Source organism: Anabrus simplex, chromosome 2 (assembly GCF_040414725.1).
Source record: "Anabrus simplex isolate iqAnaSimp1 chromosome 2, ASM4041472v1, whole genome shotgun sequence".
Lineage (NCBI taxonomy): Eukaryota > Metazoa > Arthropoda > Insecta > Orthoptera > Tettigoniidae > Anabrus > Anabrus simplex.
The window spans coordinates 957,764,919-957,787,236 of NC_090266.1; the positions used below are offsets into that span (position 1 = coordinate 957,764,919).

The window sequence follows — 22,318 nt, forward strand, 5'->3', positions numbered from 1 at the left end:
AAGTAAGAGAAGGGACAAAACTACACTTATGAGATTATATAGAGCCTATATAGGAGAAAAAGTATGGGGAGTTATCTGTGAGAGGCTTCAGTTGGAAAATAATTATATCAGCAGGACTGACCACAATTATAAAATTAGAAGGAATTTTAGCAGAAGTGACTGGGGTAAATTTTCATTCATTGGAAGGGTGTGAAGGAGTGGAACAGTTTACCAGGGGTAGTGTTTGATCCTTTTCCAAAATCTGTACAGATATTCAAGAAGAGCAACAGAGAAAATAAATGAAATGTTAGAGGGCATTCGACCAGTGCAGGTTAATGTAACTAAAAAATGTGTGTGAATAAAGTAATTCCATCCCCTGGTCTAAGGAGTTTGGACAGCCAAAGTAGAGGGCTGCCTGTAGGGGTGAAGTACAGTGGAGACTTCGAGGGCACTGGGACTGCTACGGTAGCTATGAAGGCCCTTCAGGAACTCTGAAACGTGGTGGCAAAATGGGCTCTGGTTAAGACGCAGCAGGTCGTTATGCTACTTAGGTTCCAGAATGGGTAAAAATCTAAATAAATAAATAAATGCAATGTAAATTTTAATCTTATACCAGTTGTATAGTATAATTTGAAGTAATTCCACATACTGTATATCAGTTGATGATATTTGTAAGTAGTACAGGAGACATTATAAGTAGAATTTTGTAAACAATATAAATTTATTAAGGATGAGCTGTGTGTTTAATAGAAAAAATTATTAGTGTAAATTGTATAATATTGTATTATAGGAAAATTTTTCTCCTGTTAATTTAATATTTAGTGCTTGACAATAATGTATTTTAGTGAACCATTTGCCACCGAGGTAGACACCTCATTTGCAAATAAAGAGATTTTGATTTTATTTTATTTCATTTTATTTTATTTTGTTTCCCTGAATGTACCTACCTATAACCCTTGTAAACAAATTTCTTAAGTTATTTGTACCACTGAAGTTTTAGTGAAGGCCATCTGAGCGCAGATCCCTATCGCCTACCCACCCATTAGAATCTAGAAATAATGTATTTTAGTGTACCATTTGCCACCGAGGTAGTCACCTCATTTGCAAATGAAGAGATTTTGATTTGATTTGATCTAGTACCCATTTCAGGCTGTCTTATCAGCTTTTGTAGTATGTGTCTTATTACTTCCAGCAGTATTTTATTGATGATTGAATTTTAACTGATTTAAGATAGTATTTTGTATTTTCCCTGGATCATTCTTTTTCTGATTCCATGTTGTATTCATAGGACTTAATCAAAAGTTGAAAAATTTATCAAGAACTTTGTGCTCACAGTCTACCACATCATAGAGCATAAAGCAGTTTACTAATGCATATTCTGATAATTGCAGCTGATAAAAACGATGTTGCAAAAATCAAATAATGGAAAAGAATAAACAGATGAAAATAAAGTCATGGTTAAGAAAGATGTGAACATGAAGGACGCTACAAGAGGATAAACACAAGGACAGGTCAGTGGGAGAAGGAGGCAAATAGACTGACTGTCTCACCAATCCCAGTTCTTCTACACTCATTTCTTCTCAGTGCCCAACGAGCTTGTTTCTGCTTGCCAGCTTCAACAACAGGACAAGAAGGAAGTCAGATAAGCACAGGAAAATGAATACAGATGGGAGAAGATCAGCAGCACAGGACAAACAAAAAAGGAACCCAACAGACAGGGCTGTAGTACAGGGAACACACGGGTATACACCATATGCCCTCTGCTTAACTCTGCTCACTGGAGTATGCCTTCTGATTTCTTCCACATATCTTCTACTTTGGTTTATCTTTCCTTTTGTATTCACCATTCTGTCATGAGTTTTAACTCTCCAGCTATACTTGTAATCATGAACACTGAAGGATCAACTTGATGAACAATATTATCAGCCATCACTTATTGAAAGTCGTCACTGTTCATTGCTTATGTCTCCAACCTTATGTTCATACATTGAAATGCCTCACCAGTCGACTGATTTAAGCCTGAGAGATACATCAAGACATGACTACAAAATCACCGTAATGGAACATACACCAATTCAAGAGTTTGTTCCAGTGAAAAGTGTGATTGCATATCAAAAGAGGCATCATGGATTGTTTTTTAATAAATAGCTGGAAGTAGGTCCAGTAGAAAACTACTCTGTAAGCAAATTAAGATTGTCAAACTAGTGCATTAAAATATAAATGTCTTCTTTACCATCACAAAATAGCTTCTACAGGGACTTTATTTTATCTCATCAGAGGATTGTCACTCCCCCAGTCACCTGTGCTGAAACCCTGTCTCCCGCCAAGCACTTTCCCGCAATGCAGCCAGCATTCTCCCAGCACTGAGTCATAGAGCGTTTTCACACAAGATTTCCTGTACTTTATGAAGGTATTATGTGATTATGTGTATATAGACACACTAATGTAATGAAAATAGCATTGGAACAACACACAGAGCACTAAACACATGAACACTTGACTAAACTGAACCTTACGCAGATAAAGCTCTCAGCAGACTACAAAGGAGGGAACTTGTGCCGCTGAGAAGCGCATCACGGCAAAGTGCTTGGGGAGAGAACAAGCTCGCAGTGCAGGCACCTGGACAAGCGACAATCTCCTGAATAGATAAAGAAAATGTCCCTGTATATAAGTGATGAAAAGGGGAAAACTGTACCAATCAAGTCATGGATAGAAAGATACAAATATTGAAGGACCACATAATAGAATAAACACAATATTTCTATCTGTGACTTAATATCTTCAGTTAAATTGGCTCTAAATAAGCTTCAGGACACCAATGTGCAAATCTGCAGCATTCTATATCATCATGACTTGATGGAACACTCCTGTGTTAATCAAGTTGTGAAGGACATTAATAGACAAGGTAGCATGGCACTTTAGGAACAATCGCCTGATAGATATGGAAAGCACTGAATGATGTAATTTTATTTGCTGTGACATGTACCTCAGCAGCAAAAACAAACTTAAATTATGTAAGTCATTTGTTTGTCCTTTCCATTACTAAAGCTAATAGGTCAGCAGATAGAGGAAATAATTAATGACAAAGCAGTTGAATTATATGAAACTATTCCTGCAGAATACAAAAAGAAGAATACCTGCATGATAGTGATAAAAGATGAAGAACTGGTGATACGGGGAAGACAGACAATGTTTTAGCCTTTTTTGACCGTAATGATGTTTCTAAAAAATTCTCATTTTCCATAATTTAAATACGAATACTCAATATTGCCATATCTTCCCAGAGGAATGCAGATTATCTGAAAAATTCAACTATTTCCTGTTTAGGCTATTTTATAAGAGTGTGTAATATGTGTGTCTTACTACTTCCTGCAATATTTTTAAAATGATTGAGTTATAATTTAATTGAATTTTAACTGAAGACTCTGAGGTGGCATTTCAAAAGAAGAAGAATGCAGTCATGGGAGGTCAGAATGTGGTGGTTTTGCTAAAGCAGAAAATGTAGTAGAAAGAAACATGGGCAACCACGGAGAGCACCAGACCACTGATACTGTATAGTTACTAGTAGTCATTTCTGAAAATGCTTGTCACCATTAAGCCAGTACTAACCAATCTAATAAGAGCATTGTCTCCCCTCATGATATTCTACACATATCTCATTCAATGTTAATCTAAAAGGGGAGGAATTCAACTTTTTTTATATCATGGCTATTGAGTAATGGAAACAAATTTTGTCCTTTTATACAGTAACAGCTTTTCCATTAAAGCATAGGAGTGATCGCTGGATTTGCTGGAAAGTGGCAGAAAATAGTGTTATTATAATGCAAATGATAATGTGTATAGCTGTTACTATAGCTTATGGCTCTAGGAGTGAAACTGAAGACCCAAGATTTGAAATAACATGCTATTCCAACATTTTCCTGTGGTGTCTGCAGAAAATTATTAAAAGAAAATAACTTTGAGAACTATCATTGAATACAGATGGATTAAAATCCCTGACCTTCAGAAAGTGCAACCAGTATACACTAACTAATTTTTTTCTTGATGTCCCAGGCTGTTTCAAACTTTGCCAAGGATTTAACTCTATAAATGCCATGATTTCTACTCTGAGGTGCCAGATGAAAAGTATCAAATTTGAATACCAGATATAATTAGTCAATGCTTAATATTATATTATATTATATTATATTATATTATATTATATTATATTATATTATATTATATTATATTATATTATATTATATTATATTATAATAATGGGTCCTGGGAATAAACCTGGGAGGAGTCATTATGACTCTGGCAAATGGGAGTGAAATGCGTTGTTGCCAATCATCTGCAACATGAAAATATTGGATTCAGCAAGAGAATCCAACTAGCCTCTTTAACTCCATCACATAACCTGCAAGTGGTTCCCCTGCTAAGCCGAGCAACCCAGTAGAAGTTTGGGTACCAATCCCAGTGGGAATTTGGGTCAGCAAACAGATCAGTGCTGGGGGCTTCAAGGCTTACAAGCTTGACAGTTAACAAATTGTTACCGGCGGGTAACCACCCTAAAATTTTTATTAACTCTCGCAACATGGAGAAAATGACCAATGGAAAAACTACCCCAGGTGGTATTATACTGTAAAATCCACCCCCGGTTTTAATGGGGCAAGCAAGCCTTTGGATTCTGGGGAGCATGCACGTTCATGTGAGACGAAGAAACATTTTAAGTTCTTGGCGACCATCAACATCAACTCCCTCCTAGAGACAGGAAAACTAAAACATAGACTAGATGTTTTAACTGAACACAACATCCTGCTAACAGCTGTACGAAAGACCAGATTCCTCGATCAAGAAGTGATAGATTCACAAGGTTATTGGATCTACAAAGGGCAACCAGGTGAAAGAGTGATGACGAATGTGCGTCACTTTGGGATAGGCTTCATAGTCAGCAACAAAATGATCGACTCCATTATCTCCTTTTCATCTCCAAATAGACGAACGTCCACTATAGCTTTTAAAACTCTCAACAAAGCATACACAGTTGTCAACTTCCATGCACCTACTAATGACACCAATAGGAAAGATATTGGAAATGTGGAAACCTTTTGGAGGGTACTCGAAGAGATAATGGACCCAAAGCACCACATAACTATTTTAATGGGGGATTTTAACACCCAGATTGGCAAAGACAGAAAATTCAAGAACATAGTTGGAGATTACCCAGCCCACAATAAGACCAACAGGAATGGAGAAAGGCTGATTGACCTGTGCAGAAATTACAACTTAGTCCTCAAATGTACAGCTTTCAAACGACCTTCCTAGGAAAGCCATGACTTGGAGATGCCCTAACTCAATACCTGGGGAATTCCAACCGGACCACGTAGCCATCAGTAAAAGGAACAACAAAGAAGTGCTGAATGTCAAAGTATTGAGAAGTGCAAACATTGATTCAGACCACTATCTTTCTTTGATCAAAACCAATTTCATCCCTCTTAAAAGAAGCAGAGAAAACCACTGCATCAAGTCACAAATTCCAAGGTTTAATCCAGCCAAGCTGAAAGATAACAATAACTTCACTGAGACCCTGGCTAAAAAAAAAAAGACAAAAAAGATTGGCCCCAGCTACAGAAGGCACTAATAGATGCAGCAAAAACCACCATCCCAGAGGTCAGAAAGAACAAACATCCATGGTGGACAACTATTTGTGACAAAGCAATAGAAGAGAGAAAGCAAGCATGGCTAAAATGGAATCGTAACAAAAGTCTGGATAACCATAAAAACTTCTTATAGCTCATTCCACATAAAGAAAACTATTGGTTTCATGGACCTACAAGGAGTGAACACACCCCCTCTGAGACACTCATAATTCCTTGTGATTAAGGGATATTATACTGTACTTTGTAATGTATTATGAAAGATAGATACAGTAAAAAGGATGAGGCATTTTTGCCCATGAGTTATTAAAATAATTACATAACATTTTCTTTTTTTAAATATAATTGTAGGGAGGAAGCACAATGGCAGGAACAGCCATAGCTTTGTTGCCTTCCTTCATTTTCCTTCTTCTGTGTTGCTCTGGTACAAGCATCGTGTAGTCCCTCACTTTGTGAACCGTGACTCAGCCATCAGGTGAAGTCCTTGTGAGCATATCACAGCAAGCTCACAGTGGGATGGTATATTCCAGCAATATTTGGTTTTCAGCAGAAAACTTTTATGTCGGAGATAATTGACAGTACAGAATGGTAGATACTGAATTCTAAAAATCCTCAAATCATCATCCATAAGGTACCCCTTCATGGCAAAAATGCTAGAGTGTGATATAGTGACAAGACATCTTGTTTCGAACAGGACAGTACCATTTTTTAACCTGTTGCCCCAGTGTCCCAGTAGGCTATTTGTCCCATTTTGTCAGCAAGGGCAATTTATTACCTGTCTTCATGAATGTAATATTATAAATTATTATATGCTTTGTTTTATGTCCATCACTGTTAAGAGGGATTGTTATTAATGATCCTCATACATTATGGGGAACCACAAACATGGCAATGCCACTGCATGCATTTGTTTCCTTGTTACGAGTTGTAAAACATAATAATTTTGTCTTTGTTTATAGTAAATAGGTATACAGTCAAATATACAACAATGTTCCTTGTTGATTAATGTAATAATTTTACTTTACATTTATAGCAGGCCTAAATGGGCAAACAAACCTTATTTTACTTGCATTATTTGAAAAACAAAAAATAAATGTACATAATATTGTACAATTAATGAGAGTTTGTGGTTGCAGAATTCTTGATATTTTTGATTGTCTTGCCTTTGGTTTCAGAAAACATGGCCACATTATATTAGCGGGAATATAATTAATGAGTCTTTTGTTGTATTGAAATCATATTTGATTGTTAAGGACAGAATATATCAAGTCTCTCTTTGTAGAATCCATACAGGACAAGATGTACGGTACAGAAAGGAATTTGCAATCAAAAATATGAAAGATGTGTTTAAAGAAGACATTTCATGAGTCGCACAGGGTGAATTGCACTAGGTAATAGTCTATCTTTTTAAGGAGGAGGGTCAGTATTCAAAACATCATCTATTATCAGGTAAGTCTTAATATTACAATTTGAGTGTAATACAAATGTTCAATTATTCTTATTCCCAAAGAGCACTGGTACTCACTGATGATATATGAATAATGTTCAAGCAGTGTCACAGTGTCTTGAAAATTATTAGAATTGTCATGAATCTGGGGTAAAAAAGGGGATCACTGATACTTGTACAGCTGGAAGAGCATGCCCATGTTTTTAACTAATATTATTCAGGTGTTAGTGAATGTATACTAGTAAGTTTAATTTTGCCTTAATACTTACAAATACACAACAAAAAATATGATGTCTAAAACAGGGCATGCCATCAAAGTTACTCCCATGGACATGACAAAACACCAGGAACCTGATCAAGGCTATCACTGAACAGGCACACAGGGTGAGAGAGTATACTGTACCTGTTAAGTGGCTAATTCCTTTCTGGACCTACATTTACTATAGCATTTGACATACATCCATGGGTCGTCGTGAGATTATGGAAGCCTATTGGTCAATGCCTAGATTTTTAACCCAAAAAGTGCCAAGGGATCATATTTTCAGCACAACCAACTGCTCTGTAGTGTTATTGCCAATGAGGTTCTTCAGTCTGTCAACTAATGCCATATAATATAAATTTAGAAAAAAAAAAAAACTGAACAACAAGGAAACTGAACAACAAACCATTAATTAAAAACAGGATGACATTTTTCACTCCTGAAACAACATAATCTAGCAAATCACACTTACTGTATTATTATTATTATTATTATTATTATTATTATTATTATTATTATTATTATATATTTTTAAGTTCTGTTTGGGCCTGTTATGACCACATGGTTCTTATCTCTAGCAGCTTCCTTCTTTGAGCAGTACTCTTTCATTCTTGCACTGTGAAAGTCTTTTCACTCCTGAGTCCATTTCACACCTCCTCCTGGACGTACTGTTTTTTCTGTTAGTGACTGGAGTATGTTTGATGTTCTGATCAACGTTCTGTACCTATTCCTGTCATAGATTTCACTGGGAGCAATGTTGAATTCTTGAAGGTCTTTTCTGACAAGTCTTGCCCACTTGGCATTAGTCGCTTTCCTTCTACAGATGGTGTGGAAGATTCTGGAGGTGAGCCTCTGATTGTCCATTCTCATGACATGACCATAGAAATAGATGATGTAATGCTCTCCAATTGTTGGTATAGTTTGTTGTTGTGCCTGATTCTGTACTTGCCTTCTTCTTTAATAGGGCCCATGATTTTTCTCAGGATCTTCCTTTCATTCAGCTCCAGTTTTCTAAGTTGCCCTGTTCTGCCACATCTTAAGTTTATTCATAGTAATTCATTCCAGAATAATGTCTCTATATCTCTTTCTCACAGAACTTATTTGAAAAAAGCTACAAAAAAATCATTAACCACTTCCAGTTCTCAAAGTTAAAGTGATTTGATCATTTCTTTTATTTGACTAATACATGAAAGAAGAAATATTATACTGAGTAGTTACTTGCATGTCTGTTAACTGATGGGGAGTACTACAGCAAATACAGAAGAAACAGGTAAAAGAATTTTTTATATTCTTGGGTAAAATTTAAGTTACGTAAATCTCCTTGCAAAATTACTTTTCTATAAATTAGGTATAAAATCAGTACGTATACTAACCTAGTGTAATCATTAATTATCAGTTTCATTGCTGTCAATGTACCACAGATTCTGTTCAGCTTCAAGTAATAATTTCAGTTATGTAACCTATCTAATGTCACTTCAATTGCTACACATTTTAAGAGATGCCAGATCATTTAGAACATTCTCATATCATTGGTAAGATTAGCGACACTCAACACTGGACATGCTATGTAGATGACACCTTTGTTATTTTACATTCATGTGTTACTAACAGCAACACAGTACTTGAATTTCTCAACTCTATTGACCCAAATATAAAATTCACTGTAGAGTCAGAAAACAGTAATGCCCTTAATTACCTGGACTTAACCATTGTGCACAACTACAACAACACTTTATCCTTTAATATATACAGGAAGTCCACCCACACCATCAATACAATCCAACAAACTTCTGTGCACCCATACATAGATAAGAAAACTGATTAAAATACCATGGTACACAGAGCATGAACTGTTCCCCTAACTCGCAAGAATTATAAAAAGAAATTAATAACATTTACAATATTGCAGAACACAATGGTTTCCATAGAACCTTCATCAGCAGAATCATCAATAGATACAAGAGCAGACCCAAGACTACCCTAGAAAAAGATTCCATTCCTAAAGAGAAGTTTTCCACTTTCACTTTCAATAATAGTAGCCAAATTTCTAATATCCTTAAAAAACACAACTTTAAAATAGCATTTAGAACCTCCCACAGCGACTCCAAACACATTTTCAATCCCCACACTGTCATCAATAACAATAGTAACTTAATAATAGATATTTGAACTCTAAGAGTTTACAAATTAGAATGCCAGTCCTGTAATTCCAGCTATGTAGGGCAAACAGGCCACAATTTTGTCATAAGGTACGCCAAACATCGCAACGCTCTCAAATATAATTGTTTTTCAGTTATGAGTGAACATCATGAAGCATCCAGCCACGAATACACATCAATAGATAAAGATCTTAAGATCTTGAATTATGAGCAAAAAGGCACCTTGCTCAACATTATCAAGAGCATCCACATCAATTTAGATAAGTTTATGAACCCCTCTCACAATTTAAATTAAATCAATGAAAAAAGATCATTCTACTTGAAACCTTAATTCCATATAAAAACAAACCCTGCCTCCAACTCTCCAACACTTACCCTTCTCCCAATACACCCTCTCCCCATCTGCCCTGCAACCCCCTTCCCCCTCCACTCCTCCAATCCTCACAAAGACAGCTGATCCAATGATAGACACAATCGTAAAGTGAAAACTGTCAATACAGAATGATAGGCCCTACTCATATCTTGTAATCTTCAGTTGTACAAGACTTCAATTTTAAAAGAATATGTAGGCCTACTGGAGAGGACATCCACCTATTAAGTACCATAAGTTTAAAGTTTATTCATACTCATTTCACACTTTTTACTTATCAGCCCAAGTTTCTCACACAATCTCATTTTTTCCATTACAGATTGGTACTTCATTGACAGTTTCCACTATGGTCACAGACGGTTTACCATACACCTGTTATCTTCTCTAACACAGCTTCTCAATTTTGTCACTACCCTTCCAACCATTTAAAATAAGGCAAACACACCTAGCCAACATTGGAAACAATCATCTAGAATTGTACCACTAAATTGAGAAGAAACTGAGAATGCTGCTATTCTAAAGTTTGAAATACATCAGCGTTTTTCCATTACATTGTCACATACATTTCACCTGGCATGTTGTCTTCTTTCAAACTTGGATTCTCAAGCTTTTCCGCTCCCCTCCTAGCCATTTGTGGTGATGGTGACTCTGCAAAGACAGACTGTCAGTTCTGAATTTTCAGCACAGTGATTTTGTCCTGTTTTTGAATTGTATCAAACTGCAAAATTTTTAGACTAAGACGTCTGCAACCTCATTGTAAGCACTTATTGTTCATTTCCGCCTGTATCATTTGTTTTCATTTCTTTTCTTCTTAGATTTAACACACTTTTTAGATTCAATTATGTATAATATTAACATTATTTTCACTGAATTTGTCCCAACGAGTTATTTATTGCTCCATCTAATGATAGAAATGTTGTATATTGTATTGTTTTTTGTTTCTATCATGTCTCTTTTGATTTTCATTTGTTCCTTCATTATGTTTCAGCACATTGTACTATGTAAATAACTTTAACCCCCCTTATTTCACTGAAGATGGCTGAAACAAGTCGAAACATGTTTGAATTTTATTACTCCACTTAATGATGGAATTATGTTGTGTATTGATTAGGAGGATACATTAAATTTTTCTTTGTAAAGTGAAAACTGTCAATACAGAATGATTCTCATATCTTGTAATCTTCAGTTGTACAAGACTTAATTTTAAAAGAATATGTAGGCTACTGGAGATTTAAGATGAACTGAACTACAGAACTCCCTTCAACAAGAAAATAACTAATTTAAATCCAGCATGAGCGTAGCCAGGATTGGCTGAAAGAGGTGGGGGCTTATAGTTACAAAATGACGGTAGAACACAATGAAGGTGCATCCATGACTTGTCATTACAAGGGCACTGATATTTTTGACTTACAGATCTGTTGGTTCTACAATTATGTCTCTGAATGTTTATTTAATTTATTGTTTATTGTCAGTTGCTGTTTCCTTTTTCTGTTTGTAAAAATTCCATTTAACCCCCAGTAACACCCCCCTCCCCCCGGCTATGCCCCTGTAATTCAGAGTCATCAGATCACTCTCACATGGAAACCATTCTTTGGAGGATTTTAAAAAAAAACTGTCCTTTGCAATATTACAAATCCAGTGTGCATTCAAGTAAATTAAAATCTCAGACATTTGCATTTTATTTGAACATGAATTTTGAAGTCTGTCAGAGATCGGTTTGTAAGACTGGATGGATCAATTTGTAATAGGGATCCATCATAAACTTCACAATCCCACATTCCTGTTGTTACTGCTGAAGTGATTTATAGAAACTGGAAATAATTTCTATCGTAAATAATACAATAACCTGTATCTTTAACTGTTTCTTGCAATCCTTCATCTAATTCAAGTGCTGAGGAGCAGTTCCAGTGTAACAACATAACTGCATTATCCACCTTTGCATAGCTCTGAAATGTTGGAGAGGAAAAACATCCTTCTAATAGCCTTGTCTTGGGTACAACATGCAGTATGAGTGGTCATGGAGGCATATATGTTTTGTGTGGTATTTTGCAGTATATCTGTCCATATCTGCTTCAACTTGTCCCCTAGATCATGTAAAGTCCTTAGGTGCTGAAGTTGATGCAACAGGAGGTCCACGACATGGCTGATAGGCAATAAATCTGAAAGTCTGTCAGGTCACAGAAATACCGCAATATATTGGAGGCATACCTACGATACCCTTGCTTTGTGCTGTCAAGCATCATCTCATTATTTATGAGCTTCATGACCATATTGATAGATTACACATATATGGAAAAGAAAGGATTCCACCTGATTAATACAATTTTATATACCTGTAGTCCTTACAGTACCGGTTTTGGCCTATTTGGCCATCATCAGCTGGCTAATTTTGATGTTTTGCATAAATTACATTACAATATCTGAAGGAGGTTCCCATCTTTGATGGCATATCGTAATATGTCTAATGGGGCATTAAGTTATGATTTATCGTTTAAATTGTGGTACGTTAAGTATGAATGACTTTGAGATTTAAGTTGTGATTGTAAAAAACTTCACCTAAACTTAAGAGCTAATCAGTTGCACAAACACATAAAAACACATTAAAATGTACTAAAAACATATTAAAGCACTGATTAATGTTTAAGTCTTGCGTATATCTTCTTCTTTCTTGGTAAAGTCTTGTAAGTATGAAATATATCTGTTGATGCTAGTGTTCGTGAATGATAATATGATATAATGGAGTCTAAAACCTGGTGGGTTTAACTGTGCATATCTTGCATGTGCTTTCTTCTTGTAGTTGTTGTGCTGTTAATCATAGATTTGCATCAGTTGATATTATGTTTGTAAGCAATGGCGAGTTTCTACGATGTATTGTATTTAGTTGGTTGATGGGTGTATTGTGATAAAACACTTGTAGTTAAAAGGTCCTCTTTGGCTTCATGGTAGATAAAATCTTGTTCATTTAAATTAGAAGCATAAGATGAAGATGTAGTTTTGTTTGGTTAAAATTCTGACAGCAGTAGTGGTTCCTTTCTTTTCTATACTGTGGCTGGTATTATGGTTATTGCTGTTGTTGTGGTTGGGTAGTGCTCTGTTTCAGAACTCGCTGCGTACTGCTGCGGGTTCATCGTGGGCTTATGCCGGCTGTGAGGAGGGGTGTAGACGGAGGGGTAGGGGGATTGGTTGTTGTGGGGGTAGAGGCAGGGTTGGGCATGTCACTTGGTGGTTTTGTGGCACGTGTTGTGCTCTGCTTATTGATTGTTTTGAGGTAGTAGTTTTTTATGGCGGGAATGACTTTGTTGAAGATAATATTGGTCTTTTCTGTAATATCATTTATATTGAAATTGGGATTAGCGTATTGATTCTAAGAAAGTGTAAAACTCTTCTGTTATATTGAGCAGGGGTCCTTTGGGATTTATGTTAAATATTTTCATATCGTTTTCCATGTTCGTAAAACTGTGCTTATATTCTTCAGTGTGTTGGCCTATTGCTGAGAAGTGGTTGTGCTTTGTTGCGTTTAGATGTTCATTATACCAGATTATAAAATTTCGGCCTGTATGTCCAATGTAACTTGTTTCACAATCATTGCACTTGATGCGGTAAAGTCGTGGTGGTGTTGGTGTTGGTGTTGGTGTTGGTGTTGGTGTTGGTGTTGGTGTTGGTGTTGGTGTTGGTGTTGGTGTTGGTGTTGTTGTTGTTGTTGTTATTAACACTTTTAACATTGTGTATGATATTGGAGTTATTGTGCATGGTTTTGAATGCTATTCTTAAGCTGTACTTTTTAAAAAGGTTAGTTACGGGGTATATGTGTGCGTTGTTGAAAGTGAAAGATATGTAATCTTTCTTGGGTTTGTCTATTTTTGTTAATTTGGTTTTGGGTTGAGATTTAATTTTGTGAATGATTTTATTGACCATTTGGCTATGTCATAGATAAGTTGTAGTTCATTGTTTAAGTCTTCTTTTGTTAATGATATATTGAAGGCTCTGTGTATCATGCTAAAATAAGCTGCTCTTTTATGTAACGTTGGGATGGATGGAATCAGTTTTCATGGTGTTTGAAGTGTGTGTGGGTTTTCTGTAGATTTTGTAGGATAGGTGGTTTTCATTTCTGGTTATTGTTAGGTCCAAGTAGTTTAGGGAGCGGTTGTTTTCGATTTCTTTGGTGAATTCCATATGGGGGTCCAAAGTAGTAAGTTTGTCTAGAATGATGTTTACATCATTGAATCTGTTATCAATGATGACAAAAATATCGTCAACAAACCTACACCAGAAGAATGTGTGATCTATTTTATTGATTGATGTGTGTTATAGGTGGTCTATATAAATTTCTGCTAGTTTGCCTGAGGCTGGGAAACCCATGGGTAGGCCCTGCTGTTGGTGGATGGTGTTGTAAAATTTAAAATAATTATTACTGATGGTAAATTGTAGTAGCTTCATAAATTCTTCTATTTCCAGAATACTCAACTTGCTGTAGATCTTTAAGTTAGATTCAATTATTTCTGTAGTTTGTTTAATGGGAATATTTGGATACATATTTTCTTATATCAAATGAAGCGAGGAAGTAGTGTCGTTCAATCTTTACTGCTTTTGTTCTAATGCAAAAATCTATTGAGTTGTGTATTGTTTTGTTTGCTGAAAAAGAGTAATGCTTCTTAAGGAATTTATGAATGAATTGCAAAAGCTTGTGCTATTTGTATAATTTACAATAGGTCTCATTGGGATATTTTCTTATGAATTATAGGATAGACTTTAGTGGTTGATAGTTGGGGGTTCATTGTTATAAGCTTTGAAGATTCTGTTTCAGTAAGAAGAAAGTGTGTATTCTCGAGTATGGTTTTGACATTTCTTTGTATATTATTGTTTGGGTCTTTATGTTTAATTGAGAAGGTGTTGTCTTGGGGGCATTCTTTAGTTTTTATTATGTAATCATTCTTATTGATGATAACTGTGGTGTTGCCTTTATCAGCTTTCATAATAAGTAAATTATTCTGTTTTATCTTGCTGCTGAGCTTATTTATGTGTGATTTGTTGATGGTGGTGTTGATGGTGGTGTTGTTTGGTTTGTTGTTATAGATTTTGTTAATGTATTGTGGGACCCTTTTATTAATTTCATGTCCGATTTCTTCTTATAATTCGTACGGAATTTTTAGTATAGTGTTTTCTGTTTCAGTATTGGTTGTTATGATATTTTGAAAAGTTGATGCAATAAAGCGCAACCACTTCTCAGCTAAAGGTCAATACATCAAAGAATATAAACACAGTTTTATGAACATTAAAAATGATATGAAAATATTAAACATAAATCCCAAAGGACCCCTGCTCAATATAACAGAAGAGTTTTACATTTCCTTAGATCAATACGCTAATTCCAATCAATATAAGTAATATTACAGAAAAGACCAATATTATCTCCAACAAAGTCATTCCTGCCCTAAAAAATGACTACCTCAAAACAATCAATAAGGAGAGCACAACACGTGCCACAAAACCACCTAGTGACACACCCAACCCCGCCTCTGCCCCCACAACAACCAATCCCCCTACCCCTCCGTCTACACCCCTCCTCACAGCCGGCATAAGCCCAAGATGAACCTGCAGCAGTACGCAGAGAGTTCCGAAACAGAGCACTACCCAGCCACAACAACAGCAATAACCATAATACCGGACACAATATAGACAAGATAGGAACCACTACTGCTGTCAGAATTTTAACTAAACAAGACTACATCTTCATCTTATGCTTCTAACTCAAATGAACAAGATTTTATCTACCATGAAGCCAAAGTAGACCTTTTAACAACAAATGTTTTATCACAATACACCCATCAACCAACTAAATACAATACATCATAGAAACTTGCCATTGCTTACAAACATAATATCAACCAATGCAAATCTATGATTAACAGCATGACAACTACAAGAAGAAGGCGCATGCAAGATATGCACAGTTAAACCCACCAGGTTTTAGACTCCATTATATCATATTATCATTCACAAACACTAGCATCAACAGATATATTTCATAGTCACAAGACTTTACCAAGAAAGAAGAAGATATGTGCAAGACTTAAACATTAATCAGTGCTTTACATATGTTTTTAGTACATTGTAATTTGTTTTATGCGTTTGTACAACTGATTAGCTCTTAAGTTTAGGTGAAGATTTTTACAATCACAACTTAAATCTGAAGGTCATTCATACTTACGTACCGCAATTTAAATGATAAATCATAACTTATATGCCCCATTAGACATATCCGGATATGCCATCAAAGATGGGAACCTCCTTCAGATATTGTAATGTAATTTATGCAAAACATCAACATTAGCCAGCTGATGATGACCAAATAGGCAGAAACTGGTACTGTAAGGACTACAGGTATAATAAATTGTTTTGATCAGGTGGAATCCTTTCTTTTCCGTATACAAGCATCATCTTGCTACAAAACACCTCTCGATGGCCCTGCCATGGAGGGTAATACATGAGGGGCTACAGGATATCCTGCACAAACTTCTGTACCATTAATGTCCCTCAAATCACTATTGGGGGTGACTGATTGTCGTATGTGATGCCCTCACCACAGATCAACACACCAGCAGTGGACACAGTGTCTCGTGTCACAGCAAAGGTAAGATTGAGGCACTGACCAGGAGGTCTCTAGGCATGACCATGACTGTCATTACTACACAAAGTGAAACTGGATTTGTCACTACAGAGAACATGGTTCCAGTCTGTAACAGACCAAGAATTTTTTTTTTCATGGCACCAATATAAACAGAGATAATGGTGGGTGAATGTCAGTCACAGGACACATAATGGTTGCCATGAAATAAAATTTCCTTAAACCTGGAAGTGGTTCAGGCAGACAGAGGGGCCTGTAACAATGATGCTACATGTGCCTGGAGAACCGGCATTGTGACGGATGGATTTGCTCGTGCTTGTCAGAAGATCAGGAGATCCTCTCAGTCGAGGTTGTCCTGAGTCCAGTTACCGTGTGTGCATGCCCTCTTGTATCTCCCTACGTGCACTAAAAGTCTGGCGAGAACAGCCTAGGTGGCAGGTGATTCTCCGATTACGATCATCCACCCTCGCACATTTAAATAATGCACCCCTTTTCAAACTCTGTTAACAAGGCAAAATCTCTTCGATTGCATCATAGAGGCATGTTGAGTGGGCGATGAGCTTTTCACAATCGGAAGTAATATTCCACTACATATGAGTAGTCTCTGTGAGCCTCCTCATAGGTGGCAGCAGGTACTCAGCCTCTGGAGGCAAGATTGCTCAACTAATTATGTGGCTATATTAATTTGAGTATCTACGTATCTACTTGAAATGTACCTGCAGGTTAAGTTTTGCAGCAAAACAACTCCTTCTTGGTGCATGTTTTCTTCCTTTTCTTCAATGACAGTATTTATGTTGTGGTCTTCACAAGACAAGTTAACTAGTAATCAAACTAACAGTACCTACACAGAAAGATAGAACTTGTAGAGATACGCATATTAGAATAAACACACTGACAAGTCAGTGTAGTAAGAGGGATTGAAAGGATTGTTAAGGAGAGAACTCTCCTTTATGGAAGTATGGAAAATGTCCTTACTCTTTCCATGTTTATCCTTTTCTCTTCATTCTGTCATTCCGTCTTTCCACACTGACCTGTTGTTTTCTTGATTCTAATATGATTTTCTAATGAAGTTCCTACCTTACTTTTCATGAATTTGTTTGTTTATTTGTTTTCCTTCCACTAGTTACTCTTATAATACCCATTTATTATACAGCTGTCACTGTAAGCTCACGATGTACTTCTTTCCTTAATGATGCTATTTGTTAAAATATCTGCTTTTATCAGTGCCTTATAATTCCTTAATAGGTTCTTTTTGGTGTTTTTACAAAAGGTGACACAGGTAACTTTAGTAATTAACAGATACATATACCATTCTTTATACCAAAGCATATAAAGCAAATGTCACCAAAAAATATACCTCATGTAGAGGGATAAAAATCATGTCATCTACAAGAAAAAAGGGGTGATGTATCCAAAGTAAGAATGTTTGAAGATAAAACAAATCTCCAAACATTTTCAACCACCATAATGTACAAATGTGCACAGAAACAGAACTTCAAGACTTTTTTCTCAGTTCTTAAATATGGTTTTACAGCAATTTAGACAGTCAAAATAAACTTATAAATGTATATGATATATCTAGAAATTTTCAAATGCAAAATTTTCTGTCCATTTTTTATTCCAAGACTGAAAAGGATAAAATTAATTTCATAGAGATATACAGAAATTATTTTCCATCAGCATGATATATATGAAAAATCACTGAGTTCAGACATAAGAGTTATGAAATCAATGACATTTGCTAAAGCAGTCATAATCTACATTAATTTCTCAATACAAATGCTGCCATCTTTATGAAGATCAAAAGTTGATTTTATAAATATCATGCTCACCTCATGAATATCTATGCCATGATTCAAGGACCACATTGTCTGAAAATAATCCTCCATACGCTGTCTCATTTCCTTTGGGATCTGGTGTAGAGCAAGGAAATCCTTCAGATCTCTCCATTTTGTCTGATAGAGAGACCTCCGAGAGTACATTCTTTGGATAATGGCTGTTACATTTCCAAACACGACAGCATGCATCAAAGCTGCAAGATTTAAAAAATAAAACATATTTTACATTCAGTACAGGTACAACAAAAACAAAATTAAGTTAGTGTAAGTGTGCATTTGTTATGAGTTTTGGGATATAGACGTATAATCTTCATGAAAGACTGATACAAAAGAACATCAGCAGTATATCATATAAACACATAACTGTTGTCTTACTGATGGTCTTTCCTCACTTAGGTACTGTTGATGGTAATTTATGTTTTATCATCATTTGTGGTAAGTACTAATTTATTGGCATCAGAACAATTAGAATAAAATTAATCATAAAACACTGGAGTGGAGCCATCAAATTGATAAGACTGTCAAATTAATTTGTAAAATACAGTGAAACCCGACAACAGTCATTCTATTACATGTAACTAATCTCATTATTAGACCTGTATTGAACTATGCTATGATATACTAACAATTTGTTGGTTGTTTTGATCCTTTTCAATAAGGTGGATCAAAACAACCAACAAATTGTTAGTATATCATAACAGTCATTCTTCCAAAAGAAATGGTCATTGATACAGGTGGCTGCTGAATTAAGGTTAAAAAATTTTGGAATCAGGGAAAAGGTCTATTTCATCACATGATTAGCTACAGCAGGGCCTACAATATATTAAAAACAGCATGTACTGTGTAGGCTATAAAGCACATGCTATTTCAGATGTATTGTACAATGAAGTCTTCTTAATTCATTTTATTTACAATAAATTTTCCCAGTGTTGTTTGTTTTGTTGTATTTCCACATCTCTTCTTAGCAGCACACATTTGTTTGTTCAGATGCAAGTCTGAACTCTTGCCATATCATTAATATAAAATGTGACAGTGTAGCTGACTGTTGCATTATTAACTTGTGCTCTGGGACATTTGGCAGGTTCCCTTAAAGAAATTCCTTTCTCCCTTTTGAGAATCAGTTTTCTCCTTCCTTTCAATGTTAGAACAACACTTGACTTATCATGTTATTGATGTTGTTGTTGTTGTTGTTTTTGAGTCATCAGTCCACAGACTGGTTTGATGCAGGTTTCCATGCAACCCTATCCTGTGCTAACCTTTTCACTCCTATGTAACTATTGCATCTTACATCTGCTCTAATCTGCTTGTCATATTCATACCTTGGTCTACCCCTACCGTTCTTACCACCTACACTTCCTTCAAAAACCAACTGAACAAGACTTATCATACAATACTACAGTTGAATTCAATCACCAAACTGCCAATAAACCTAACATTAGTGCACCTATTCAAACATTATTCCAACTAAAATCATTTTTAAATGAGTTCTCATATTATTGGCTTCTTCAATCACTCCACCTCTTTCACTGTCACAGGTAATTTATAACTCTGTTTACTGGTAGCTTACAGAGGAGAGAGGATAACGAAAAACTATGGTATTTATTGAACCCAAGAAAAGAGAAACTACAGTACTCTTTGGATGGCCAGATGTGCAGAAGGTTGATTTTATTACTGTGTGTCTGTCTCAGGGATAAGCAAAGTATTCAGAGTGCTTATGACTGACTATTTCATTCTAGTCAGTTCGTAAAATGTATCTAGCCAGTGACTGCAGTGACACATGACTGCTTAAAGAAGAGGATATTAACACAGGCCTTATGGTAAAATTAATGAGTACCAGGGAAGAAAAGGCCATTTTTTGAGGTAACTGCTATGTGAAAGTGGCCACATAGGCATGTTTTACCATGCAGAGATCAATATGCTATTATAAGTAGAAAATTGTTGTTAAATTTTTCTGACACTCATAGACAACTTAAGAGTAGGTAAATAAGTTTGACAATACTCTGAATTTCAAGAGTTGTAGTATCCATTACAAAATCAATATGCCATAAAGCCTTGAAGTATAGAAGGCAAGAAACATTAAAATATTGAAATACATATCAGCTAAATGACAGAAAAAGTAAGCAACATTTAATATACAGTAAATCATTCAACAGTCCTCTGTTTTGATATTTTATGGTAATAAATTATCAGCATGTAAAAGTAAAAGGGATGGAATAGGTTTTATAAGACTTCATAGCACTGATCCCAAAGTCTAATTGCTGTCTATTGCATCAAATAAAATATTCTTATTAAACTCCTTCAGATAATCTTTCTTTTGGATGCTGTAGTGAATTACTTTTTTAATGAAAAATAGGGTTTCAAATGTTGTAGCTCATATAACTCCTATTGTTTTTCATGAAATTTGAGTTGGACAAAGGTGGATTAACATAAAATGCTTAGTGCATGTGTTACAATGAGTGACTGAGGAAGTTAGAATTTACAAAGTAGGCTACTTATGTACTCTAAATGTAAGAACGTGTTTATTAAAGCACGATCACATGTTTAATTTTTTTGGAAGTGACCATGGCCTTAATTAAGGTACAGCCCTGGCATTTGCCTGGTGTGAAAATGGGAAACCACTGTAACAGTTCAAATCCTGTTACAAGATGATATCTGTTTATTATTATTATTATTATTATTATTATTATTATTATTATTATTATTATTATTATTATTATTATTATTATTATAACTATTATTATTATTCAATTGAATTTTGTAATCATTATCGTTTGTGTGATTGTAGTTAAATTGTTACGTATGTATGTGTGTGTGTAATGGCATTCAAGATATGTACAGTGAGAGTTGCTGTATGATAACAGAGGTGGATCTATTGTGTGTAATAATCTGTGACATTACAATATTGTGCAACACTGCTAGCGTAACTGCCGAGTCATCACTCTGTCACTGTGTGCATTTAGTGATGAGCTCTTTTTTTTGGGAATTTCCTTGAGTGCCCTAGACAATTTCACCACTGTATGTAACATTTGTCGCCAGGTGGGAGTAATATAGTTATTTCTGGAGATTGATTAGGTGTGTCAACTAATGGTTATAAATACTAGGACCAGTGTCTTATAGCGTAAGTCAAATGGATGGTGAACTGTGAGATAGTCAATTGGAAGGTGAGACCTCAGTGGGTCAGTTCAGTTGTAGAGAGAGAGATTTGCCATGAAGTCATATAGAAGGAGAGACTTGCCATGAAGTCGTACGGATGGAGACACTTGCCAAGAAGTGTCGTACCGAGATGATAGTAGTCAGTCATCTGGATTGAGAAGTAGCAGTCACATGGATACTTAGTCGTCAGTAAAACAAAAAGGATACATCACCAAATTAGGCTTGATACACCTACAGCAAACACCAATTCAAAGGAATACATCGTAATTACACTCAATGTGTTGAAGGTACAGTCAAGTGAACCAATGAGGGATAAATTTCTTTTATAATTTTTAAATGTTCGGTCAAGAGAATTCAAATCAAGGCCTAGTTTCTTTCAGTTGTAATATCATAATTTTATATTTTCATCTGATTTATCGCAGCAAGTCTTACTATTTGTTCTATACAATTTAGAATATTTTTGTTCTATCAAATTAATTTATCGTTTTATTTCAATGGTAGAATTAGATAACCTCAAATTTAATGGGGGAACAAAATGACAATCTCCTTTTCCAGAACCTATATGGTATGTTGTCAAAAGTAACATTATTACCCCACACCCTTTTAGTAGGAAGTGTCACCACAACGTGAGACTTGAATACATTCAGAACTTGTTCTGAATTACAGCATATCCTAAGTTCATTAAGCCAACGGAATTATAACCCGTAAATGTGAGGAATGTAATTTTGTGATATATATTTGTATTTTGGTGGTGTGTCAAGGGATTTGAAGAGGGAAATTAATTTGAGATCGCGTACTATTACTAGTGAACCAAAGATGGACAAGGAAGACAATGATAAGTTATGTGAC

General features: G+C 35.5%; 1 protein-coding gene across 1 annotated transcript in view; it reads right to left on the reverse strand.

The window, feature by feature from the left end:
* Elk (Eag-like K[+] channel) overlaps positions 1 to 22,318 on the reverse strand; it is an 826,503-nt gene that overhangs the window by 215,943 nt on the left and 588,242 nt on the right. Inside the window, exon 8 of the mRNA XM_068226348.1 lies at positions 18,311 to 18,510. Coding sequence (XP_068082449.1) covers positions 18,311 to 18,510 — 200 coding nt within the window. The remainder of the gene's footprint in view (positions 1 to 18,310; positions 18,511 to 22,318) is intronic.